The sequence below is a fragment of the Anabrus simplex genome, chromosome 10, assembly GCF_040414725.1.
Source record: "Anabrus simplex isolate iqAnaSimp1 chromosome 10, ASM4041472v1, whole genome shotgun sequence".
Taxonomy (NCBI): domain Eukaryota; kingdom Metazoa; phylum Arthropoda; class Insecta; order Orthoptera; family Tettigoniidae; genus Anabrus; species Anabrus simplex.
Genome location: NC_090274.1, coordinates 5,710,011 through 5,737,951, shown reverse-complemented (window position 1 = coordinate 5,737,951; position 27,941 = coordinate 5,710,011). Strand labels below are relative to the sequence as shown.

Below are 27,941 nucleotides of genomic sequence, written 5' to 3'. Positions count from 1 at the left end.
AATTATCCTTACATCAGACTGTTTTAACACCAACTTTGCTTTACGGAAGTGAAAATGGGTGGATTCAGGATACGTTATTCATAAAAGAGAAGTAACTGATATGAAAGTAGCGGAAAGGATTGTTGGTGTAAACAGATGGGAACAATTGGAGGAGAATACTTGGAATGAGGAAATAAAGGCTACATTAGGAATGAACTCAATGGGTGAATCTGAACACACAAACTGGCTAAGGTGGCGGGTTGTGAGAAGCAAATGGAGGAGGATAGTTTACCTAGGAGAATAATGGACTTGGTCATGGAGAACAAGAAAAGAAAAGGAGACCAAGGCAATGATGGTTGAATCAATCTACACAAAGAGAAGAGGAAATAAAGGAGGACAAAGACCTACAAAGAAAGAGGATTACAAAGGCTTTGGTAATTCACAGAGGCTTGCAGACTGAGTGCTGAAGGCACAAGGTCTATAATGAAGATGTATGTACCACAAGATAGTAAGAACAATGATAAAGACGAGAAACAAAATGCTATTTGCTTTACATCGCACCAACACAAATAGGTCTTATGGCGATGATGGGATAGGAAAGGCCTTGGAATGGGAAGGAAGCGGCTGTAGCCTTAATTAAGGTACAGCCCAGCATTTGCCTGGTGTGAAAATGGGAAACCATGGAAAACCATCTTCAGGGCTGCCAACAGTGGGATTCAAACCCACTATCTCCCAGATGCAAGCTCACAGCTGTACGCCCCTAACCGCACAGCCAACTCACCCGGTGAGAAACAAAATTAAGAAGAAGAATACAGGATGATTTATGTAAACCAGGTAATTTACAAAACAACCCCATTTCTGTTGATAGCAGACAGGAAAATGTGATTGTTTTCTAAAATGTGAAGATACTCTGGGAGATTCACTAGCCAACATTTGTCAACAATACCCAAGTTATTCTTTGTTAGGTGTTAATTGTTTCCTCAATTTTGCTTGTTGTTTTACTGGACATTCGTTCAAGATGCAAAACACATAGTTTCAGCAGGTAATTTTAGTGAAAAATTATTGGATTGCAGTCGATCGTAGCCACACAAAGAGCGTTCAGTATGCTATACGAGATCCTCTGAAAAGAGACACGATACTGGTTATAGTGAGAAAGCAGGAAACAACTGGGTCTTTGTTTAGTGTGTATGGCAACCATCGCACATCTTGTTTGGCAGACGTGGCAGATGATGTTCAGACTCGTTTGCTTCGGTCTCCTAGGAACTCCTTACGTCGTTTGTCTCAGGAATCGGGATATTTGTATTCTGTCACAGGTGAACAATGTAGTGGAAGTGGAAAATGTTTATTGAAGACTTTATTTGTAGTGTGGTAATAGGTTTTATTTGTAATGACCTAACCTGTACTGTTTAATATTTGTAACATATGGTATGTGTAAACAGTAGATTTCAGTTCTGTACTTAATGGAAGTATCCAGAAAGTTACATGAATTTTTGAACAGGGTGTGTTGTCTTTTGTTGGTTATGTGTTCTAGAAGGCATTTTCTAACTATTCTGGAAATGGAAGATTCGCGATCGTGCGTATTCGAGAAGTTTAGTTAAAGTTCGCAACTGAAAGTAGGAATTGTTATTGGTGAAACTAGGTGGGGATGGGTGGACTCATGCATTCTGATTGGCTACTCCATGGCCAGGGTTTACCTATATATAGAGAGCGAAGCTGCGTTCGTGATAATTCGGACTTGTCTTGGTCTGCCTTAGTCTGTCTTGGTCTGTCTGAAGTTTTACGTCGTGTGCGACGCTTCGCTACCGGGATGGGCCACCTTCGGGTAAGCACTCTTGAATTCCGTTCCGGCTAAAATTTCCGTAATGTTCGGTTGCTATTTCGTATAGGAGTCTGCCCTAGCCTAACCTAGATTCGCCAAATTAATTATTTATGACGCCTTAGTTTTTCAGCTGGGCTTGCCTGTTTGTTTTCGAGGCATTCCCATTTCTTATTTCACTAAATATGTAGATTGTAATTTAATATATTTACCTTGGGGTTTGCCTCTGGTAGTTCCGTGTCACTTTATGTACGCTAGAGTTTAGGAGAGTACGTTCACTTCACTGTAAATTGTAATTGCTTTTTACGTTGCTTTTAACCCACTAAATTGCATTGTACAACTGGATTTGTAACTAGTTGTATAGTTGGTTTGAAGTTTGAAACTTGTAGTGAAGCCATTATCAAAGAACCTCTAAGATATGTATATCACGGAGCTTATAGTTCGTGAGTTGCAAGTTGGTGAATTTTGTTTTGGAATGTATTTGTAAAATTTCACTTGTAAATAATATTTTTCAAATCTAAGAATCACGGTTGATTCATTTCGGAATCTGCAATCTAAGCCATGTCCATGCCCTCGGTAGGTCCTAGCTGTTTCCACTTTCCTGGTTTATTGTTCACTAGTTTGATTTCTTGAAAGAAAATTAACAGTAGTCTTAAAGTGTCTACAAAGTTCTACAGCTCTGCTTACCGTCCTAACCTATTGAGTAGAAACCGCTAGTTCCTCAGGTCAATACACAACGAGGGACAGAATCATAAATGATCAGTTCACCTTTGGCTACGGCTGAACAAAGTACACCTGATATTTTGGTGAAGTCAAGTGATACCAATATAAATGGTCCGTTATTGGACATTATAAATTTTCCAGCTAACTCATTCTTGGTTGCCAGCGTTTCGCCCTCGTGTGCTAGGGTGGGCTCATCAGTTGGTACCTAGCACAACTATCAATACGCTGGCTAGTGCATACCGTGGAGGCCACTGCGTAGGCTAACTGGAGCCACTGGCAGTGCCAATGCACTAAGAAACTTTGTCTCATTATCAAAAATTGATGCCTGCTTGGCCATCAGATGATTTAAATGTTGATTCCCATAGGGAATCTGAAATATTTGTCCTGAATGAGTAAATTTATAATACCAATATAAATGGTCCGTTATTGGACATTATAAATTTTCCAGCTAACTCATTCTTGGTTGCCAGCGTTTCGCCCTCGTGTGCTAGGGTGGGCTCATCAGTTGGTACCTAGCACAACTACCAATACGCTGGCTAGTGCATACCGTGGAGGCCACTGCGTAGGCTAACTGGAGCCACTGGCAGTGCCAATGCACTAAGAGACTTTGTCTCGTTATCAAAAAAAGATGCCTGCTTGGCCATCAGATGATATAGATGTTGATTCCCATAGGGAATCTGAAATATTTGTCCTGAATGAGTAAATTTATAATACCAATATAAATGGTCCGTTATTGGACATTATAAATTTTCCAGCTAACTCATTCTTGGTTGCCAGCATTTCGCCCTCGTGTGCTAGGGTGGGCTCATCAGTTGGTACCTAGCACAACTACCAATACGCTGGCTAGAGCATACCGTGGAGGCCACTGCGTAGGCTAACTGGAGCTCCAGTTTATAATGTCCAATAAGGGACCATTTATATTGGTATTATAAATTTACTCATTCAGGACAAATATTTCACATTCCCTATGGGAATCAACATCTATATCATCTGATGGCCAAGCAGGCATCAATTTTTGATAATGAGACAAAGTCTCTTAGTGCATTGGACTGCCAGTGGCTCCAGTTAGCCTACGCAGTGGCCTCCACGGTATGCACTAGCCAGCGTATTGGTAGTTGTGCTAGGTACCAACTGATGAGCCCACCCTAGCACACGAGGGCGAAACGCTGGCAACCAAGAATGAGTTAGCTGGAAAAATTTATAATGTCCAATAACGGACCATTTATATTGGTATTATAAATTTACTCATTCAGGACAAATATTTCAGATTCCCTATGGGAATCAACATCTATATCAGAAGTCAAGTGAAACGGTTTCGTCACCTGATGAATACGGCGCTAACCTGAACACCAAAAGCCTACTCTGAAAGAGAAATATCCGTAAAAAGACCTCGAGGCAGACTAAGTGATACATACAGGACACAGCTAGGAGTAATCTGAAATGGGAGAAGATAACTGAAGACAAGTGGTGGCAGGACAGAAGATTATGGAAGAGGCTTGTTCATTCCTACACCCAAAATGCAGAGATCGATCGATGATGTTATTCGTCCTTTTCTCCCCTTTCTGATGCATCCACTGCCCTGTCAATGTGTTTCCCACCTTCAGCCTCGTTTCCTATCATTAATCACTCTTGTGTTTTCCATCCATTAGATTGTCCACCTCGATATTTGTCGTCATCTTTGAAGGTCTGGGATTCATTCCTGGTAGTGCCAGTAATTTAAAATGAGCAGGAGGGCTGGTATGAGGTTAAAATGGAACATTCAGCTTTGCTGGAGGCGTGCCTGAAAAGAGTTGCGTCACCTCAAGATGAGGACACAGATTTTGTCTGGTTCCTTGGCTGAATTACGAGCACAGCAGCCTTCGATTCAACGGGTTCTATTCCTGACTGCGTTGGAAATTTTAATCATAAAAGGTTAATAACCTTCCCTTGGGAACTGGGTGTTTGTGCTGTTCTCAACATCCTTACAACTCATACGCCACACACATCTTCACCTTCCACCACAATAATGCAGCGTTTCCTGTACACAACAGATGCCTCCCACCCAAGAGCCTTAATAGGCCTGCATCAGGCTAGCAGGCTATCCTCCATGAGCTAGATATGTGCACTAAACAGGCAGCTGACGTATTTGAGTATCTTCAAATACCACTGGACTGAGCCAGGATCAAACCTGCCAAGTTGAGGTCAGCCCGGTGCAACTGAAACTTGCTGTGACTAATAAAAATAAACTTCACAAAGTCCCATTTTACTGCTAAGATTGATCAATGCATACAAACCTTGAGGTCTTTTGCTCTACGGAATGCCTTGCCGCAGGTAGCGCACTGATAAGCCTTAGTATCTTTGTGAACCACCAGATGCATGCGCAGTGTTCGCCGAGTGGACAGCTGTAGAGGGCACACGGGGCATTGGTACGGAGTCTCACGGTGGGTGTCCATGTGGATCTTCAGCCGGTACTTGGTCTTGAAACTACAAGGAAAATAAAGCTTCAGTTCCAATTTCTCAGAACACTCAGTGTTCGTGTAGAGTGCTGGAAAAGAATGTATTCAGAAAAGCAGTCACAGAGAAGAGTGGTAGAGAAAAATAAAAATGTCTTTCATTTGAATTAACAATAATGTTATTGATTTCATGCTCAACTACAGTACATTTATGGATTTCGGAGATGCCAAGGTGCTGGAAATTTTGTCCCAGAAGTGTTCTTTTACATGCTAGTAAATGTATGGCATGAACATCACTTGAAACCCCCAGATTAGGCTCAGCCAGCCAGTTAGCAGGACATAAAACCAATAACATTATTACATTCTAATTTTTAAAAGTTCTTCTAAAAATCATACAGAAACGTCTTGCACCCATCCTTGAAGCTCAGTTACCTGGCTGGTTTCCGTTGAGGCCGTGGCACCCGCGATCAGATTGCTAATCTGTGGTGGATGGTGGAGAAAGCACGTGAACACCAGAAAACAGTCTACATGTGTTTTATTGACTACAGAAAAGCCTTTGACTGCGTCGAGCATGACAGACTATGGGAAGCCATGGTGGAGTTGGGGGTACCCTTACATCTGACTCAGTTGATACGTTCGCTTTATACAGAACAAGAGGCAGCAGTTCACATACCATATGGCGACACTGAATGGTTCAAAATTGAAAAAGGTGTCCGTCAAGGCTGCATTCTTTCACCATTCCTTTTCAATCTGTATGCAGAAATAATTAAGCAGAAGTTAAATTTAGAGGAACTCGACATTGGTGTGAAGATTGGAGGTAGAACTATAAACAGTTTGAGATATGCTGATGATACAACCTTGCTGGTAGAAACAGAAGAAGATCTAAAGCTTTTAATTTCCCGCCTCAATGATGAAAGTGAAAAAATGGGCCTATTAAAAAGATTGAAGTTATGACTACGGATGAGGGTGCTACAGTTTGTCTACAGCAAAATGGGGAAGAGATAGAGAGTGTGCGGGATTTCATCTTCTTAGGAGCCAAAATCAGTCAAAGTGGAGATTGCGATTTCGCTTGGACGTATCGCTATGATGACTATTTCCCCCATCTGGAAAAGCAGAGATATCAGTTTGGCTACTAAGTACAGATTAGTCAATGCGATTATATTCTCACTGTTCATGTATGGATGTGAGAGCTGAACGCTGAAACAGGCAGACAAAAGGAAGATCGACGCTTCTGAGCCCTGGTGTTGGCGAAGAATCTTACGAATACCATGGACTGCAAAAATCACCATTAAAGCAGTTTTAGAGCGCATTAAGCCCCGTATGTCATTGGTTGGTAAGATTACGAAGCTGATAGTAGCTTACTTTGGCCACGTTATGAGATCAGATGCATTACAAACAACAATAATGCTAGGAATGATCAGCAGTACAAGAAGACAAGGTCGCCAGAGGACTCGCTGGTTAGACACCATTAAAACAGACACAACCCTCACCCTTGGACAACTAAAGGACGCAGTGAGGAACAGGACAACTTGAAGAGTGCTAATTCATAGAATCGCCGATGGTCGGATTCTACTGAATGGATGACACCATCAATTTTTAAAAATATTTAAAATTTACTTTTTAAAAAGCTTTTTTACGTCTCTTGGTATTTCATCATATAATCTTATACATTGGTCAGAAATGACATTGTGAATACCAGTGACTTGGAGCAGACTGAAGTGAGTAAAAATGCACAAGTCTCCATTGTTCATGTTCACAACAACGAATTAATGAAAGCCGTTTAGTATGAGGCCTATATTTGTTTCATCATTATTTACTTATTTTCTTGTTTCCTTTTTCTTTTACGTGACTATTTTAGTCTGTGTTACACTGGAACATACATCTCCTGCTTTCGAAATTAGGGATTTTCTCACCAGTAGCCAGAGAGGGCTGATGTCTGTAGCATGTTCTCCTCCATAATTTTGGAATGTTCATTAAACAATAACTGCTCTGAAATAAAAGTAGACCCGAACACAGCTGCAATTCTAGCAGCAGATTATCTGAGAAGTAAGCAAATAGGCAGTCAGTATTTTAAAAGATATCTAAACCAACATTTCAGAAGATAGTGTAAATTCTAGATTTGCCTCTGGTACCACTTTGAAGCCAAGTAACATGGGTGGGTGAGGAGGGATATGTTCTGACATCTTAAGGCTAGTACACACCACGCGACAAAGTTGCGGAACACGTGTATCGCGACAAGTTCCAGGGATGTCCTGCGACATTTTTTCCGTGTTTGGGACTGTCGCGATACAAAAGTTGCATGTCGCAGGTCTCCCATTCGAAATGGGATACACGATACAAAAGTTGCGCAACATTATGTAGTCTGGACGTGTCGCGAGACAAAGTCCCGGGACACGCCGATGCCAGCGTGCAGATTGCCGCCACGTGTTGGCGTTGTGTTTCGTGTTCTGTTGTTTTGTGATGGAAACTACTCTAAAAATTATTGAGAATTTAACACCCTCCCTTGTCTGTGGGATGTTATGTCTACCGAGTATAAAAACAGAGACAAAAGGAGGGAAGCAATGGAATCTCTGGCTAAAAAGTTCACTATGTCAATTCACGACATGGTGAAAAAGATTCACAACATTAAAAGCACATAAAGCAATTTCTTGCGCCATTTCGTGCCAAATCCTGTGGTGCAACTGGCTCTATAGATGTGAACGCAGGACATTGTATCGCACCATTCTAGGGACAGTGTCTCGCAACTGTCCCCAGACAATGTCCTGCAACTTTGTCGCTAGGTGTGTACTAGCCTTTACTTCCACTTGTAAGAGTTCAGGGGCTTGTCTTACACAACCACTGATATGTCACACTGTACATGCACAAATAATCCTTGCATGTCCTTTTCAAAATCCGACAGGAGTAAGTCTATCTGTGTCAGGGCTGGCACAGTGGTCCTGGCATACAGAAATCGGAAAGTTGGTATTTTTCCACCTCCTCTGTTCCTGCCAGTACCAAGAAGCGTACCGTGTACATACTGCATTCTTTGTGCGGCATCAGTTTAGGATGGCTGCTGTATGGAACGCTCGTCCACATCGTACCTTCTTCCGCACTGTAATTACCAATTTGCTCTGTCTCTTCAATAATGGGAAGCTTTTCTTTAGCCTGAACGACCTGAAATGAGAACTCACACCAGCCATGCTAAACACAGGACACACTCGTTCACCACTAATCTGCTATCATCCAGGTGGCTGTTTCCTTATCAATTGTTTACCTAGGCTTTTCATCAATGATTTCAAAGAAGTTCATGGCAAGCTTCTTGCTCGTGGCGGGAGCAGAGCAGCCAACAGAAAAATGTCAGCTTCTAGATTTCTTTATCTCAGGAGCATTGTACCATACATGACACAAATATTAGTTGAAACCCAATTTTTGCCACCAGATTTTGAAAGAAAATGCGGGGATTATTGGTGTATATACGATATACTGCGTTCTTGAGTATGCCGTGAGCACTTTAGTTCAGTGAGGCTGAAACGGGAATGATGAAAAGGTGCCCACTAATTCGGTCATTCTACTTGTGATATTTCTGCCAAGTTTTAGTTACCACATTCAACAGTGAGTGATGTAGTGGTGAAATGGAAATGCCAGTAAGTCATAAAAGCTAAAAGAATTAAAACACGGTGACTGTTGATGTCTTTGATGTGTGAAGTCAAACCAGTAAGCTTCCTAAGAAACCACAACCACAGACTTTTGACTGGTATCTCAAAGTGATGCCAGTACTTGTACCATTTCTTTGGGGTGTGTTTGCACTGGGTTTCCAAGGGCGAATTGTGACCTACAAAAAACAAGGATCATTAAACTGAAAACTCATTGCAAATTACAGCGATACAAAACATATCTGTGGACTTGAGATCAATGGAAGAACAATGTGAGGAGTTCCTCGAACCATGAATCTTGAAGCCTATCTGCCAATAATAGACAATACCCACTCTGTGGCAAAAAGTTTGAACAGGCCCTTTTAATTTTCAACGTGACAATGTATCCATTCATAAAGCACAGGTAATGATCAAGTGGTTTGTTAAAATGGGAGGGAGTGAAATTGAATGGCTGGCCCAAAGTCTTCATCTAAACCAGGGCCTCTCAAACGCCCAAAATCTCACGCGTGCAGATAGAGGCGCAAGAGCTCCGTGCATTGTGCATTGCTGCCGCTCGGCATGGCTCGGATCAACGCTTCGTCTCTGGGCTACTCGGCTAAGCTCGGCTCAACTCGCCTATGCTCAGCTCAAGTCAGCTTGGATTTGGAGCGCTACGGCGCAAGTGGGGCAGAGGGAGACAGGCGGAGCGAGCGAGACAGGCGTGAGGAAAAAGAGAGTAAGCGCTATTGCTCCAAATCGAGGAGTGGGGGGTCTGCACTCTGGTCAACCAAGCCAAGTCGTCTCTTGCACCATGCACAGTGCATGCACCACGCGCATACACCCTGAGAGGCCCTGATCTAAACCCAACTGAGCACCTTTGGAAGTGTTCGCCATGTTGCTGGAGGAATGGCAGAATATACTTCCTGAGAGTAGAGCAAGCTGAATTCAATTTCTCATTTTTATTTTATACTACGTTCAAGGCATTGAATATCCGCTGAATGTCTGTAGTAAGACAAAGAACTGGCATCATCATCATCATCATCATCATCATCAATGTCCCAATCCAGTCGTCCGGGTGTGGTAAACAAGCCTCCTCCACTCCTTACTATCCTTCCACTTTTCCTGCTCCATTACTTCCACCACATCCAATCCAGCTTCTCTGATGTCCTTCCAAATCTGATCCATCCACCTTCTCGGTCTTCCAACTGGTTCCTTTCCCATTCTTCTTACATGTCTGAACCATCTCAGTCTTGCTTTCTGTATGTTCTGTACTAACGGTTCTATATTTAGCTATTCTCTGATTTTAATATTTTGGGACCGAGCTTGATAGCTGCAGTCGCTTAAGTGCGGCCAGTATCCAGTATTGCAAGAGACTATCCTCATAGCTGGATACAAATGTTTTATTGTTTCTCCTTTAAACAGTATCCAGTATTCGGGAGACAGTGGGTTCGAACCCCACTGTCGGCAGCCCTGAAGATGGTTTTCCGTGGTTTCCCATTTTCACACCAGGCAAATGCTGGGGCTGTACCTTAATTAAAGCCACGGCCGCTTCCTTCCCAGTCCTGGACTTTCCCTGTCCCATCGTCGCCATAAGACCTATCTGTGTCGGTGCGATGTAAAGCCAATAGAAAAAAAAAATTGGAATCTATCTCTTCTTATCTTTTTAACCAAATTTCTTAAAAATTTCATTTCTACTGCTTGGATCTTACTATCTTGTCTCTTATTAGTTACCAGCATTTCTAGTCCCATCATCATCATCATTATCATCTGTAGTTTCCAGCTGTTGGCCAAGTCTGCTTATGAAATACTGTTTGTACAGTATAATGTTAATTTCATTCTCTTGTTTACTTTGTCATCCCATAAAAGCTCTCTGACTTGATGATAAAATGATGTACCTTTACTTAGTCTGTTATTAATTTCAGGGATGATTTCATTACTTCCATTAATGATGCTACCCAGATATGTAAACTGTTCTACATTCTCTAACCGTTCTCCATCTTTGTTCACTTGGCCTCTCTCTTTCTCTTTTCCACAGTGCATGACTACAGTTTTCTTTTTACTTTCTTTTTGTTATTTGCTCTACGTCGCACCGACACAGATAGGTCTTATGGCGACGATGGGAGAGGAAAGGCCTAGGAAGAGTAAGGAAGCGGCCGTGGCCTTAATTAGGGTACAGCCCCAGCATTTGCCTGGTGTGAAAATGAGAAAACACGGAAAACCATCTTCAGGGCTGCCGACAGTGGGGTTCGAACCCACTATCTCCCGATTACTGGATACTGGCCGCACTTAAGCGACTGCAGCTATCGAGCTCGGTTTTCTTTTTACTAATTACCATTCCAAACTCCTTCAGATTTTCATCCCAAATGTCCAGTCTCCTTTGTACTTCCTTTTCTCCTTTTCCCCAAATCACCACATCATCTGCAAATACCAAAGTATTCACTTCATCACTACTGGTACTCTGTTTTACACGTTTTATGATTTCATCCAGCAATATAATAAACAATAATGGCGACAGTGCACTTCAAAGAATTGGAATATCGAATATCTAACCAAAATGTTTGCAAATAATAATAATAATAATAATAATAATAATAATAATAATAATAATGATGATGATGATGATGATGATAATAATAACAACAACAACAACAACATATATTGCGAGGGAGTGTGGAAAATCTTTCATAAGACGCTTGTGAGGGTCCGCACTCAACAAGTGTGTGGAGATTCTTACCCACTAAAAACCACACTCCCTTTTCCTATGACGTTTATCTCCACCCCGCAAACCGTTCTCGCATTACTTCAGGACGGATGTCGTGCTTAATGCATCTTGTGCTTCATCTTCCTTCTTCTGCTTTACTGTCTGTCGCAATCATCCAGATCCTTCTTCTGACAGAGAATATTTTCTACGTAGACTGCCACCTGATCCCAAGACTCTTGAATTCACAGCATTACTGACACGATGCCTTCTGGTGTCAATTCTCCATGTATAACTTCTAAGCATATAAATTGTGAAGAGATCGCTTACAGAACCAAGTGCTGTAGCATTTACCACTGCTTTTTGGCCTTTTCTAGTGCTTCACGAAACACGATACACTTGCTTGAGCCGAGAGCATGCATCGTGGATTCATTTTGCACCCTACTGCGTTGTGACCAGCCTCCCCGCACTTAAAACAGAGTTTACTTCTGTCCACTCCTTTGCAGTTTCGTGCTTGATGCCCATATGACAAACATCTAAAGCACTGAGGAACTACGACCCACCTTCTTACTCTGTAATATAGCCACCCTGGTTTAATTTGGCCTATTTCTAACAGCTTTCGTGCCTTGCTATCTTCTATCTCCACAATGGCGAGTTATTGCCCCCTGCTGTTCGGATTTGAGATTGAGACCTTCAAATCTTTATTAGGATTTTCTAAGCATCGTCTTACAGCCTCCTCTACTTCAGTAATAGTGGTGGCACTGTCCATATCTCAAATTTCGAATGCAGTTCTAGGCGTCAAATCTTTTACTTTGCTGTCATGTCCAAGAGCACCTCTAAGTGATTTATTAAAATTTTCTCTATTCTCCTTTTCCATGGCCGTATTAAATTCAAGAAGAACCGTTCCAGATATAGTTTTCCTGATCGATCTAATACCAAAGCCACTGTCTTCTGGCTTCACCTTGCTACGGATTTCCTTCACAACATCTGCAAAAGTCTTGCCATTCATTGGTTTGATAAGTACAGCTTCTGGGCGGCTTCTTGTAGTTAAACATTTCCGTTGCTCGTTCTTTTTAACAGTTTCAGATACTGGTTCAGGTTGAGTACCTTCATCTTAATTTGTCTTCTGCCTCTGATCCCTGTTCTTCTTCTTGGATAACGCCATTACCCATTTATCCTGTTCTACGTTTCTGTTTGTGGTGCACTGTTCTACCTTCGCTTGAATGGGCAAATCCTTTTGCAGTAATACTCTAGTTGCATTCCAAGCTTTTCTGGCGTAGATCCTGCATCTAGAGCTTCCTCCAATTTCCCCAATTTCCTTAAACCTTGCTGAATTTCTATTTTCAGATTTTTCTGCTGAATTGAAAGAATACATTTCCCTGGCGATTTCCAGTTGTTCTTCCTCTTTTAACATATCCTCCATTATTTGTTGAGTGATATCAAGCCTCAAATTCATTTTCTCATTTTGTTCAATACTGCTATTGCATTTATCATGCGTCCACTCCATTTCTGTGATAATGTGGCCACGTTCTATAGATGCTAGATTGAACTCCGCAGAGTCACACGGGATTCCAGCTTCTGACATCATATCTAGGATGCTAATTATTTTATTATGTCACCTATTCAATACATTCGAAATTTTAAACATTTAGGAATTTATCATTATTTCCATATGAGACATGTTTCGCCCTTCTTTGGGGGCATTATCAGTCATAGTACTACCTCAGGGCATAAATCAGGTAATTGATTTGTAATTAAATTGTAAATAGTAAGATATAATATTGACATATTACAGTGGGAAAGCCAAGAGAAAAACAATGTTCAATGATGATATAGATAACAATATATCAGCCGTTGGCTGTAAATTTTGTGTGTCGCCTTAAGAAAAGTATATACTGTATTGTCGCTATCACGAGCCAGAGGCTCACGGGACCCTTTGTCACCAATAAATAATAATAATAATAATAATAATAATAATAATAATAATAATAATAATAATAATAATAATAATAATAATAACAGCATCAAAATGTTAGGGTATGACCTACAAAGGATGACTTAACATATTAACATGGGGCAGTTTAAGGGAAAGATAAGTGACTTGCACTGATAGGTCAGTGTGTCCAGAGCTTTTCTTTTGAGAGCCAGCGCTGACTGAAATGAGATACATGTATCTGATAAATGATTTTATGACATAATTGGAAGAATATCAGCATATTCTACGTTCTCTTTTCTTTCATATTCAATTAGCTTCCTAAATTTCTTCTTATGATTTATTTTTAAATGGGTGAGTATGTGATTTGTAGATATTAGATGTATGTTGACTTAGTTTTTAAGTTGTTGTTCATGCGATTTACAATGAGGACTGCGGTGATTTTAAAAATGCGATAGGATGGAGATGTTCTTCCGGAGATACATATGTCGCGTGCGATCGGAGCCTTTTCTCTGAATTCACGTTAATCTAAACCATTTATGAAGATTTACTCTGAGGAGACAATCAGCTACCGGGATATTTTTACGTGTGTCGTATCTGGACGCGGGATGGGCGCAGTACGTATACTAAATATTACTTATACTCACTTTCCATGTCAATATACGGGTGATTACCAACGAAAGCTTCGATCATTGCATGCACAACTGCCTTTCTGATCTTGTCACTACCAAAACGTACAAAAACAACAACAATAATAATAATATTAAGGTACAAATTTTTCTAGCCCTCACCAGCACAGGAACTGCTGTTTAATGTTCATTTGTCATTGGGCATGTAAGTAAGTCTTGGCGACTGGTATTAACTGATGTAAAATTAGCTTCATGGTCCGTATCACACTTCAGTAGATTCACAACTAAGTATTTATTTATTTTCCACCTAGTCGATACAGTGATTGCCTAAGGCAATTTAATGGTTAAAAGTGGTACATGTTTCGTATATTATCAACATCTTCAGCCACATACCACTGTTTAGATGAAAAATGCATAAATTGACAAAGTAATGCTTTGGAGGAAGTGTCCTTAAAATGAACATAAGATTGACAACATTAAAAAACAAACAAAAATCTCAAGAGAAAATATATAAATTAATTCTACAATTGAAAGCAGTCGTCAAGGAAACACTTGTACAACATTTCCTATTCCATAGAGAATATGTCCTAATGAATATTCTCTTTTCTAAATAATTCATGAAAAAAGGTCAATTTATAAATTAAAAATTATACAATTTATAAGTAATTGTCAAAATGAAGAAATCCAGTTATCACAATGTGGCTCTTATTATTAATGCAGATGAAAATATTACTAATTCCTAGTTGTCAATTCTTATTAAGCCTGCTATCCTTTGGAACAGTAACTCCTGTCATTATTTCACAGTCTTGTGTTTGGTGTAATACTGATGATGCGTTCTTCCTTGTTCTTGCACCTGAGGAAGTGGAGGAGCGGGGGATATAGGTGTGTCAAGAACCTCCTTGCTGTCACCTGTAGCTTCAACAGAGGAGGAATAAGTTGTAGGGCTATCTGTAGGTGGAGAAATTCCAATTCTTTTTTCGTGATCTTTCTCAAGCATTTTCAGATATACTAGAATTTGATAATATAATGGATTTTTATATTCTACAGCCTCATTAAGGTTATCATTTTTCTTTACAAGTTGGTTTAGATGAATGTATAGATCTTCAAATGCGTTCATTAAGCTGCCCTTTTTAAATTTTTTAATGATGGTCAGGTCTTGTTCTAAGTTGGTAAATTTATGACCTATTGCAGTCATGTGTGATCCCATAGCCGAGAATCTTCTATGTTTTTCAGCATTCACATGTTACAAATATCTTATTTTAAAATTGCGGCCAGACTGTCCTATGTATGTATTCTTGCACTCAAAGCATGTGAGTTTATATATTCCTGAACCAAAAATTTATCTTTTTCTGAGAAATTTATTGCATCATGGTTGAAAATACTATATTTCATGTTGTTATTGGTGGAAAATGCAATTTTGAAATTTTTTCTCTTAAATAAATTTGTTATTACATGTATGTTTGGATTATTATATGTGAAATTGTTGTATTTCTCAGTTTTACTAGGTTTGATTGCTAATTTAGATTGTTGCTTCTCCGAAAATTTATTAATTATTTTATCAATCATGTTATTGTTGAAACCCTTAAAGAGGGCTTGTTGTCGGATAAACAACAGTTCTTTATTCCTTTCAGATTTAGATAAAGGAATACTAAATGCTCTGTTAACGTAACTATAATATGCTGATCTTTTCTGTGCCTCAGGGTGTAACGAGTTGTTCTTGATAGTGGTCAGTGTGAAAGTGGATTTTCTGTGTATTTTGAAAGAAAATCCTTTTTCTTCTCTCGTCGTTACTACGTCCAGAAAATTCAGTGATCTTTCTACTTCTTCCTCTAAAGTGAATTTTATATTGGAATCCAAATTATTCAATATATTTAAAACTTTTTTGCTATCGGTGAGTCTGTTATCTATTATAGAGGAAACATCGTCCACATATCGTGTCCAAAAATCCAAACCCTCTATTTGATTAATAATTTTCGTGTGTTCCAAATAGTCTAAGTATATATTAGCCAATATTCCTGATGCTGGGGCTCCCATCGACAGTCCTTTTTGTTGGTAAATTTTATTATTAAATGTAAAATAATTTTGATTTAACACAAATTTTAAAACATTAATAAAATCTTCAATTTCTGGTATGCTTATTAATTTGTTCTTCATTAAATTATTTAATGATTCTGATACTGTCTTCTATTGGAATGTTTGCATACAGGTTGGTTATGTCAAACGAACATGTTGTGTGAGATGATCCAAGTTTAAAATCTTTAGTTAGATTGCAAAAATCCACTGAGTTTTTGATTGGTGTTTTACAATGAAATACGTATTTACTTGATAAGAAATTATGTATAAATCTAGAAGTTTTATAAACAGGGCTATTTTTGAAATTTATGATAGGTCTAATCGGTTCTCCCTGTTTATGTATACATATAATTCTGTTTCCATTATTTGGGTCGTATGAATTCCAAGAGTGACAACAGCGTAATCTATGCTTTACAGTGACGAGATCTGTAATTATTGTACCTCTAGCTCTGAACAATTTTAACATGTTATTATTTGTCTTTCTTATTCATAAAAGTCATAAGTGGCGCAATCTATGCTTTGCAGTGTTGAGATTCGTAATTATTGCATCACTACCTCTCTCAACATTTTTTTTTTGCTAGGGGCTTTATGTCTCACCGACACAGATAGGTCTTATGGCGACGATGGGATAGGAAAGGCCTATGAGTTGGAAGGAAGCGGCCGTGGCCTTAATTAAGGTACAGCCCCAGCATTTGCCTGGTGTGAAAATGGGAAACCACGGAAAACCATCTTCAGGTCTGCCGATAGTAGGATTCGAACCTACTATCTCCCGGATGCTCTCAACTATTTAAACATGCTGTTATTCACACGGTAGCACGAATGGACATTGCCACTGGTTGAAGATTTGCCCTATGAAATGTCACTCCCATAATTCAAGACAGTGAGATGATGTTATTCTTATTAATTTCATAGGCTTATTTTTTCTATTCTTACTCCGGACTACAAGGATGATTATCTTGTCCGTAACATTGCCTCATTGTTTTAGGTCTTTTTATACCGCGTAAGTTGGTTATAACTTCTCGCTGTCTTGAATTATGGGAGCGACCTTTCACTGGCGTTATTTTCAACCAATGGCAGAGTCCATTCGCCCACCGTCAGCCATGATACTATGTTATTTACCCTGGTGAGGGTTATAAAACGTTTTACCAATAATAATATTCGTATGGCCTCAGCTACCGTGTGCAGGCATTTAAATTAGATACCATCTGGCTGTCGGCTCGTCATTTTGACGTTCCGTTTTACTCTAGGCCTACTAGATGCCAGACTGAGTAGACCAAAACTCTCTTGGGCATCTGTGGCTGGGGTTTAATGAATATGGTCGGGCAAACACCAAATGTCCCCAGAGATCTTTTACATGCCGACATCGTACGACATGGAGTGTCAAATGTAGTTTTTTCCGCGCTTCAAAAATCTGACTACCTCTGCCGGGTTTGAACCCGCTATCTTGGGATCCGGACGCCAACACTCTACCACTGATCCACAGAGGCAACTTTTTCAGGAAGTGTTCATAATAATTAAATAACTATGACATGGATGAACTGGGTACACCTTCCATTAATTGCAACAAGCTGCTGTGAGGAAAAAAAAAAAATGTACTAGTGCCTCACACTGCAGTGGTATTGCTTTTTTTCTTTCTTTCTTTTTGGCAGCAAAATGATTTAATCAGCAAGTTAAAATCCAAAAATAATAATCCTGCAAGGAAGATTCAAAAGGCTACAGCTAATGGATCACAACACACAAGGATTTAAAATCCTTGTTAACCCTTTAACTTCAAAACTGGTAAGTAAAGCCAATTTTGAGCACTTGACTAAATATGATACATTGAAATATTCCAAGTCAAGCAATCAGTATTATACTGTTAACAAATCTGTAGGCTAGGTCACTTTTGTAGAATAATTTTCTACTGTTGTTATTGAAATGTTACACAGAGAGAGAGGTTCTGTTAAGAGGTAAAAAGTTCCGTGGGGCTTTCTAATGTAAATGGAGCCTAGGATGAAACAGAAAAGATGTATCATGAAAAATGTTTTATATTCATGCTGGACTGAACTCCTCACCTCTTCCTGCACTGAGCACACTTGAAGGGGGTCTCATCGCTGTGAATTGTCAGGTGCTCCTGGAGAATTCCCTTGGAAGTGAAACTGTGGCCACATTGGTCGCACACGAACGGACGTTCACCCGAGTGCACAGCCTTCAGGTGGTACGATACTGCTGCTTTGCTGCTGAACCTATGAACAGATCAAAACATTTAACTGTGGCACACATGTAAGATTTACGGATATCTTACCAAAACAGAGCTAATTGTAGCAACTAAAAAGTAGTGACATATTATCATATACTTCATGAAAGTACAAATAGTAACAACTATGGCTACTGTGTTAGACATTTCTTTTATTTGATACAATTTAGGATGCCTGCATGTCAATTTCAATGTTCTGCTTTACACTATCGTACGGCAAAGAAACAGAGTGCTGTTGTGTGAACCGTGTCCGAGTTGTTATGAATTTAGTCAGGTAAACACCAAATGTCTTATTAGAGATCATTTACATGGTGAAACTGTACAGTATGGAGTGTCTGACTACCTCTACTGTGTCTGAAAGCAAAATCTCAGAATTCGGAGACCAACATTCTACCATTACTCAAAGCAGCATTGTTAGTACAATTCAGATCATTAACCTCATGCCATACTTTGATGAAATGTTCTGCCCAATGAGCGAAAGGTGCAAACATACTCCGACAGACACGTCCGTCACCATGCACAGACGCGTATTTACAGTTACCGAGCCAGCAAGGTTTGTTCTACAAGTTTAGAAATCTAACTAACAGATGTCAGAAGCTACCATAAACGGTAATCACTTCTGCAATAAGAAAATTAAAACTCACCTCACCGTGCATCATTTGTAAATAACAATGGCAGCAGCCTGGAGTGGCATGGATGATGTTATTCATGACTGGCTTGAGGATAGTGACATTGAGGATGACGCGAGGTGAGAATAATTCATCTTCAAGTGATATTGGTGAAGGTGACTCTGAGTCAATTTCTGAGCAGCCACCGCCAACAGATAATTTAAGCCTTGGAAAAGGTTAGGACATCCCCAGTAAAAAGCGACACGCAGCTCTGGGGTAACTGTGAGAAGTGCAACAACATCAAAAAGTAATGTCAGTAATGACTGGATTTGAGAACTTGTAGCTAATAATTGCCTTTGGGTGTGGCAAGCGCATCGTAACAATAGCCTATATGGACAAAGCCTTGGAAAAGGTTAGGGCGTCCCCAGTAAAAAGCGACACGCAGCTCTGGGGTAACTGTGAGAAGTGGGCAACCAGCAATAAACTACCTCAAGATTGCGACAGTAAATGTCTTGACACTGACAGGAAAGACAGAAGAACTGGTTAACTTCACGAAAGAAAAAGGTATAGCCATACTTGGACTGTGTGAGACCAAGAAGAAGGGTACGGGAGAGATTCCTCTGAAAGATATATACAGGCTGTATTACAGCAGAGGACCTGAAGCAAAAAATGAAGTGGCTATCATACTTGGAAAAGAAATCAAAGAATATGTGGAATCTATAAAATGCATCAGTGATAGGATGATTGTTACGAGACTCCAGTTCGAAAATAGCATGAAAGGTCTATTTCAATTGCATGGCCCACAAATGGGTTGCACAAATGAACATCTAGAGAACATTTTAGAGGGAGTGGAGAGACAGATAGAAGATAAGGAAGTGTTATTGATGGGAGATCTAAATGCACAAGTTGGAATGGAAAGACAAGGAAAGGAAGATGTTGTAGGGGCCTTTGGATATGGAAATGTAAATCCAGAAGGCGAGTTGTTGGTGGATTTTTCCATGAGGAACCAAGTGATTTTTGGAAACACCTGATTTAGGAAGAAGGACAGTCAGAAGATTACAGGGTATAGTTGATGAGACAAACGAACAAAGACCATGATTGATTATATAATAATAGAGAAAGAACACTGGAGAACCTTTTAGATGTTTAGCCATGCCTGAAGAAGCCTTTGGTGGAGATCATAGAGTTATGACAAAGTTACATTTTGATTGTTACGAACTGTTACTATGTTGGTGTCAACTGTTACTAGGTTATTACAGTAGCATGTGGTGACAGTATGTTAGGCCAAGACTATGGTTCAATGACAGATGAGCCATGCTAATATGGCATGTTCATCAAAATGATGTTTCCCATATTGCAAAGAGCTTGTATCGGCCTCGCCTCAATTGACTTAAGTGTTTCCATGATTGTACCCGAGAGGGCAGCTCCCTCGGTCATGAGCACGGAAGATCATTCTTTCGGCGAGACAGTAGTTTTATCTCTTTGGAGTGATACTTAGCATTGTTATGTGTGTGGAATATAAACATGGACCCCATGCAGTTTGGAGTGGCATTTTTATGCCAAAATGGGTTTTCAATAGATTTAAACTTGACCCATACTATCATCCTCCTTGTTACTTTGATTATTGATATTACAGGTATGGTAATCCTTGTATTTATGTTTTTACATCAGTTAAACTGTACCGTTCGCCTCCTCTAATGATGGCCGATTGATATGTGTCCTGCTCTGCTGCATGAATGAGCTGCGTGCTAGTTGTGTTTATTGTGATTGAGTTATGATGTTAGTTGGGTCTGAGATTGATTTTATTTACGTGCACTACATTGTGAAGTATTTTGCCATCAATGAATGTATGCCCTGCGTGTCGACGCGGAGATCCATTCATGTCGTACGGAGTGCAAGAGCTGATGGGTTTATGTGTGACCACTGGGTCTCTATTATCCTACTGCTATTTGCCTGTGCTGTGCACGCTATCTCTGACATATGTGAGACCTTTGTGTGTGACCATGAGAGTCATACTATATGAGATTGTGTTCAACTTATTAACTGGAGCAACTGCTCAAACTGTTTGCCGATACCGGCAATGTCTGAATGTTTGGGTGTGTGCTGGCGAGTGAAAGGGGACAAAGGATGACGTATCGGTCAGCTCATTTTATATTTAAATCTTGTTTCTGTGCCTCATGTTTGTTGCCGGCACGGTGATATTTATTTTGCCTTGGATTCTAACACGGCCTTTTACCTGCCCACGAGGCCGCCATGTTCTTTTCTTATTCAGCCCATGCGCTTGCTTGTGATTCTCTTTGGGTTTAAATTTTATTTCTTTGGTCCAGAGACGTCTCTCTGCGCTATGTTGTGATCTCTCGCATCTTATTTTTACCTACTTTGGACCCCTTTTTTTCTTCTCCAAGCCGCGTGGGAGCTTTGATCTGTGTGGTAATTGTTAAGACGATGTGGAAGTTAAACAGACGCAAATGTAATGAATTCTATTAATCTCGCGGAAAGAATGATGAAGTTAATCCGTGTGGATTGTATTCACATTACCACATTATGTAGCGAGATTGCAGTTGAGACGATGAGCCCGTCTTATGAATAATTTAGCCTTTCCTAGTCGCGGTTCATGCCTCGAATCTTCCGACGTGTGTGTTTTATGGTGAGGTAGGTTGTCGGTAAGGGAGGGGGTGCGGCTCACAGAGTACAGGTTTAACATCAATATTACTGATAATAACAACAATAACAACTAAACACTTATCTGCATAGTGGAATATAGCCCAGAGGGATCCGGGACGTAGAGGATGGTAACAAGATATACAATGAAACGAAAAGATAATTTTGATAATAATAACAACAAACACCTTTTGCTAGAATAGATATACGTGTGTGTACACAATCGACCAGCAGGTACAAAGCATAACAAATATAATTTGATAGATAACTGAGACACATATTGAAAGAGGTATAAAGTGTGTTTAGTATAAATACATTATATAGTTAATCCAGATCCTTAGATGTGCAAACATTTATGCCAAATCGTTAACAAGTCTCATAAATTTAACTGAATGAGTAACCCAATTCAAAAGAATCAACAGGAAGATTGATCAAAACGGCAGTACACACCGGGCAAGTTGGTCATGCGGTTAGGGGCGCGCGGCTGTCAGCTTGCATCCGGGAGATAGCAGGTTTGAACCCCACTGTCGGCAGCCCTGAAGATAGCTTTCAGTGATTTCCCATTTTCACACCAAGCAAATGCTGAGGCTGTTCCCTAATTAAGGCCACAGATGCTTCCTTCCCACTCCTAGGCCTTTCCTATCCCATCGTCGCCATTAGACCTAACTGTGTTGGTGTCATGTAAAGCCAATTGTAAAAAAAAAGAGTTCTTTACAAATTAGTCCTACATTTTAAATACAATCGCACAAAATTCCAAATAAGATGAGGGGTGGAGACGGGACAGGAATGAGGGAACCGAGAGACACGACTGACGCAAAAAGAGTTCTAATAGGAGAAACGGCAGATACATAATGATTGAATTTGCTTGAAGAGTGAAGTATTTCAAAATACGGTAAAGCGTGTAAGTCCAAGCTTGCGTCAAGGATCAGTAGCCAAAAACACAAATGGATTTTAGTGCCATGTAAATGTGTGACTCTCCCAACTCCGACATTATTTAGAAAGATAAATGCAATGATGTTTTACATGACTTGATCTCTATGTCTCACCTGAAACCAAAAGCAGCAGCAGTTGAAGGGACTAAAGAACCAGTTCTGTCCAGTGTGGTGTGCTCGCACATCCAGCGAAGAAAGGGCCTCTCGTTCAACCTGCCCAGCTGGGTGAGGTGAGGTGTATTTATTTGATCAACAGTTCATTCTAGAATGTGTGAGACATTTGAGCGACGACAGGTGAGCGGGAAAGTCAGCTGATCGTTCAAAGTAGCGGTCAGTCTGTGGAGAACAAGGCTGGCGGATGGTAGTGTGATGTGAAGGGCCGGTACACAAGGAAAGTCGGGGCACAACAGCACAATAGGAAAACTGAAAGTGGGAAAGATTGAAAAACCCCTTTAAGAAGAGAGAAAAGAAATTATTGAAGTTGAAGGAGAAAAGCATACAAGAAGAATTTCAAAGGGAAATAATAACCTTGGTACCCAGGACAGAGATGGGGAATGGTGAAAATGAATGGAAAAGATTTAGGGAAGCACTGGTTGGATGTGCAGAAAAGGTATGTGGTAGAACATCAGGAAATATGAAATACAAAGGAACACATTGGTGGAATGATAGGGTAAAGATTAAAGTGAAGGAAAAGAAAATGGCATGGAAAGCATGGAAAACATCTAAGACTGAAGAAAGTAGAAGAAAATAAGTGGAGGCCAAGAACTTGGCCAAGAAAGTAGTGGAGGAAGAAAAGAGGAAAAGCTGGGCCTTATTTACACAGAAATTGAAAGAAACAAAAAGAGAAATAAAGTAAAGAACAGATTTGTGAAGGATGAAGGCAGCATAATATTAACAAAGACAGAAGAAATAAGAAAGAGATGGACAGAGTATTTTCAGAAGTTGCTGAACATGAGAAATAATAACAGTCATTCAGCGGACCACCAGGAAAGGCAACTAGTTGATGAAGAAATGGATAAAGAAATTACAATGAATGAAATTGAAATGGCAGTAAGAAAGATGAAGAATAGAAAAACTGCTGGAATAGATGAAATTTCAGTAGAGATGGTAAAGGCAACTGGAGCTGTAGGTCTGCAGTGGACATATCGAATAAAGAGAACCCTTAGGATTGACAAAAAGGAATAATGCTAAGATACGTGCCTTTGCTGGCGGGACCTAGTGTTTACAGTGCACTATGTCTTCTGGTATGGGCTAGAGCAATTTTGTTACTTTCATTGATCTGTCTCAGCTTTATCCTTGGTTTTGACAAAATGAAAGTGACTGAGGTATGAGTGATACTAGTAATGCCATTCCTTATGCAGCCAGTCCCTGCTATGCATGGTGTGAAAATATTGCTCATAGGGTCGGTTGATGCATGCATTTCAGTGGGCTTGGCAGACTGATATGTAATAGCAACTTCTGGCTCGGTGAGGAAAGCAACGGGAAACTACCTCACTCCTCATTCCCCTAGTACGCCTCTTCAGTGATGCCTAGGCCATCTATGACATCTGATGGCGGAGCTGTTGAGGATCCAACCAGCCTTCGGGCTGAGGACTAAACATACATACTGGAAAGTAGAATAAGGTTGAGGGTTGAAAATCAGTTTGGATTCAAAAGTGGAGGGTCAACAACAGAGCCCATTTTCATTATGAGACAACTAGTGGAAAAGCAATGGGAGTATGGTTGATGATGATGATGCTTGTTGTTTAAAGGGGCCTAACATCAAGGTCATCGGCCCCTAATGGGACGAAATGAGACCAAATGAAATGACAAGTTAAAAGTCCAAAATCCTTCACTGAACAGAATTCAAAACGTGAGTACAAAGAATGAATGGATGGATTTGAATTTAAAACAATCAGTGGATCCGACTCGCAATGTCACGCATTCACAGAAACTGCAAGAGACTATCCTCATTTTTTCCGTATTGAAAGTCTATTAAAAGGAGAATAATAAAACTTTGATTTCCACCTATTCAATACATTAAAAGCAAATACAAAATTAGGATCTCATCCTTATTTTATTGCTTGTTTGTTAACACATAGGACATGTTTCGTTCATTTTTTGAACATCTTCAGCCATAAATATTGGTAACATTGTTCCAGAACTTACGCTTATGGTTTGCCATTAACAAACTTATCCATAATAAACTTTAAAAAGCCTCTTAAATATAAATCGTTTATATATTACGTCATGTAATTAAGAATGATATGACAATTTGTTGAGCTTGAAATTTAAAAACTTATTCTAATACTCAAAATACAATGCCATGAGTTGGTCTCTGTATAACTACATTTACAATCTATTAATCTGCTGAAGGTCTTAAAATTATTCATTGAACATAAAAACATTTTGTTAAAATCTGGTGTAAACTTTTTTAACATGTTATACCAAATGGAAATGAAATCTCAATACACTCTCAAAACAGCTGAACAGCTGAGTTTAGGCGCAAGTATTATTCTGTTCGTCCACAAAATGACTAAACTGCTGCGCCATATTGATTATAGGTTATGAATTTTGTAACACTTTAAAATATTTAACATCAGAATTTATTGAATTCACAAATTTCCTGTAGTCTTAACCAGTGTATGGCAATCTTATGAACGTAAGCAGGGTCTAAGTCAGATGGGGACACTCAAGCTTTGGTGATATATAAGTAGTGATTTCCAAGCTAATGTAAGTAAGCTGTTGACATATCTGTAACAGGGAAACATGCGTAAGAATATGCTAAATGGTGTGATGTTGGAAAACTAATGTTGAAGGATCAGCACTTACCTCTTCTACTCCATCCTATATTAATGCTAGTGCAAATTTGAGATCAATCCGTCCAGTGGTTTCCAAGATATAACAAGTAAAAGTTTGGGAAGTATTATCACAAAATTTGCAAACATTTTTATTCCGGATAATAATAAGAGTCATTCTACGACTATATATACCCCCTCCTACACTACTTCTGAACATTCCCCTCCACAAATCACGCCATTCGCTAGGACACCGTCCTCTGCTACCTCCCCTCCCAACGCCCTGCAACTACAGAGACACAAATACAACACAGGGAGTGCAAGTAGAACGACAAGCAGTCGTCAAACAGCTGAGAGCACTAGCGTAAATACAGGCAGGAGTAGAAGGGGTAAGTGCTGATCCTTCAACGTTAGTTTTCCAACATCACACCATTTAGCATATTCTTACGCATGTTTCCCTGTTACAGATATGTCAACAGCTTACTTACATTAGCTTGGAAGAAATCACTACTCATATATCACCAAAGCTTGAGTGTCCCCATCTGACTTAGACCCTGCTTACGTTCATAAGATTGCCATACACTGGTTAAGACTACAGGAAATTTGTGAATTCAATAAATTCTGATGTTAAATATTTTAAAGTGTTACAAAATTCATAACCTATAATCAATATGGCGCAGCAGTTTAGTCATTTTGTGGACGAACAGAATAATACTTGCGCCTAAACTCAGCTGTTCAGCTGTTTTGAGAGTGTATTGAGATTTCATTTCCATTTGGTATAACATGTTAAAAAAGTTTACACCAGATTTTAACAAAATGTTTTTATGTTCAAACAATGAATAATTTTAAGACCTTCAGCAGATTAATAGATTGTAAATGTAGTTATACAGAGACCAACTCATGGCATTGTATTTTGAGTATTAGAATAAGTTTTTAAATTTCAAGCTCAACAAATTGTCATATCATTCTTAATTACATGACGTAATATATAAACGATTTATATTTAAGAGGCTTTTTAAAGTTTATTATGGATAAGTTTGTTAATGGCAAACCATAAGCGTAAGTTCTGGAACAATGTTACCAATATTTATGGCTGTAGATGTTCAAAAATGAATGAAACATGTCCTATGTGTTAACAAACAAGCAATAAAATAAGGATGAGATCCTAATTTTGTATTTGCTTTTAATGTATTGAATAGGTGGAAATCAAAGTTTTATTTTTCTCCTTTTCACAGAAACTGACGTCTATATGCCTATGCCTATAGCTTAATACTGAATGAATAACGCTTTTAGTCCATAGAGGTCCAAAATCCAAGTCATCGGCCTCTCATAATGGTACTTATCGTTAGAAAAGTAGAACCATGGTATTGGTCATGTTGCAGTACTAATCAAAAGTAGCTTAGACTCGCGGCATTCCACACAGTATGGTACTACTGACAGGTAATGAAATTTGCACAGGGAATATAGACCTAGTGTTTCGCACATTGGGGCGTTATTTACAGGCAACACAAACCTATACAGGCAATGCAAACGACGACGTTCCTTACAAAAGTGGACTAACCACAGGGACCCGCACTATCCTGGGGTGTCCCTCACATAGTGGGTACTAAGCATAGGCAAGGCAGAACCATGGTGTAGCTCATCCCATGGTGTTGCTCATATAGGGGTACAAATCACAGGTACTGTAGAAGCTGCCAATGTACTCTATTGCCACTAATCACAAACCTATTTGGTACCTAACATATTGTTACTACGCACAAATAAAAGCGACCCATGGTGTTCCCCGCATGGTGGTACTAAGCACAAGTAGTCTCATGGTTCTAATTTGATCATCCCTTCGTCGCCTCTTACGACAGGCAGGGGATACCGTGGGTGTATTCTCCGTCGGCGTCCCCCACCCACATGGGGTATGGGAGTATGGGAATAATATGGTTATAACATTCATGGACATTGAAAATGCATATGACAGTGTCCCCAGGACTAAAGTTTGGGACAGTCTGGTGCAAAAAGGAATTGGACAAGGATTAATAAAAATGATCATGGCAATGTACAAGGAATGTTGTAGTTGCGTGCAAACATGAGTTGGCAGGACAAGTTTGTTCAAAATAACTACTGGGCAGAGACAGGGAAGCGTTCTTTCGCCAATTCTGTTTACAATAGTAATGGATGACATCATGAGAACAGCAAAAGCAGGTTATGGAGGAAGAGAAATGAACATGTTATTTGCAGATGATATTGTGATTTGGGGAGAAGAGGACATGAATGTTCAAGAACAGTTGAATGTGGTGAATGGGAAGATTGAAGAATGTGGATTGAAAGTAAGTGTAGAAAAGAGTAAAACTCTTGTTATGACTAGAGGGGAGAAAGAAGGGAAAGGTCAGACTAGACTTGCAGACAAGCCCCTGGAAGTAGTGGAGATGTTCAAACACCTGGGGAGTGAATTGATGGAGAATGCTAGACAGAATGCTGAAATTAATAAGAGGATTCAAGCTGGAAGCTATTTCTATTACAGTGTAAGAAACATGTTATGGGACAAAGATGTGCTAATGGAAGCAAAGGAAACTATGTACAAGATGTATTACGTACCCATAACAACTTACGGAGCAGAAACTTGGACAGTGACGAAGAAGGATGAGAGTCGAATACAGGCAGCCGAAATGAAGTTCTTGAGGAGTACAAAACAGAAGAGTAGAAAAGACAAAATAAGGAATGAGAAAATCCGGGAAGAAATTGGAGTGGGAAAAGTGAATGATAGAATAGGGAAGAACCGACTAATATGGTTTGGGGACATAATGCGAATGAGTGACGAAAGAATGCCAAAAAAGGTGATGGA

The 27,941-nt window shown here is 39.7% G+C and overlaps 1 protein-coding gene across 2 annotated transcripts in view; it reads right to left on the bottom strand.

The window, feature by feature from the left end:
• The window catches only part of LOC136882013 (zinc finger protein 37), a 74,841-nt gene that overhangs the window by 5,832 nt on the left and 41,068 nt on the right, over positions 1–27,941 (bottom strand). For both annotated transcript variants that reach the window (XM_067154505.2, XM_067154503.2), the window contains exons 7-8: positions 17,949–18,119; positions 4,792–4,981 (exon numbers count right to left, since the gene is read on the bottom strand). In XM_067154505.2, coding sequence (XP_067010606.2) covers positions 4,792–4,981; positions 17,949–18,119 — 361 coding nt within the window. The remainder of the gene's footprint in view (positions 1–4,791; positions 4,982–17,948; positions 18,120–27,941) is intronic.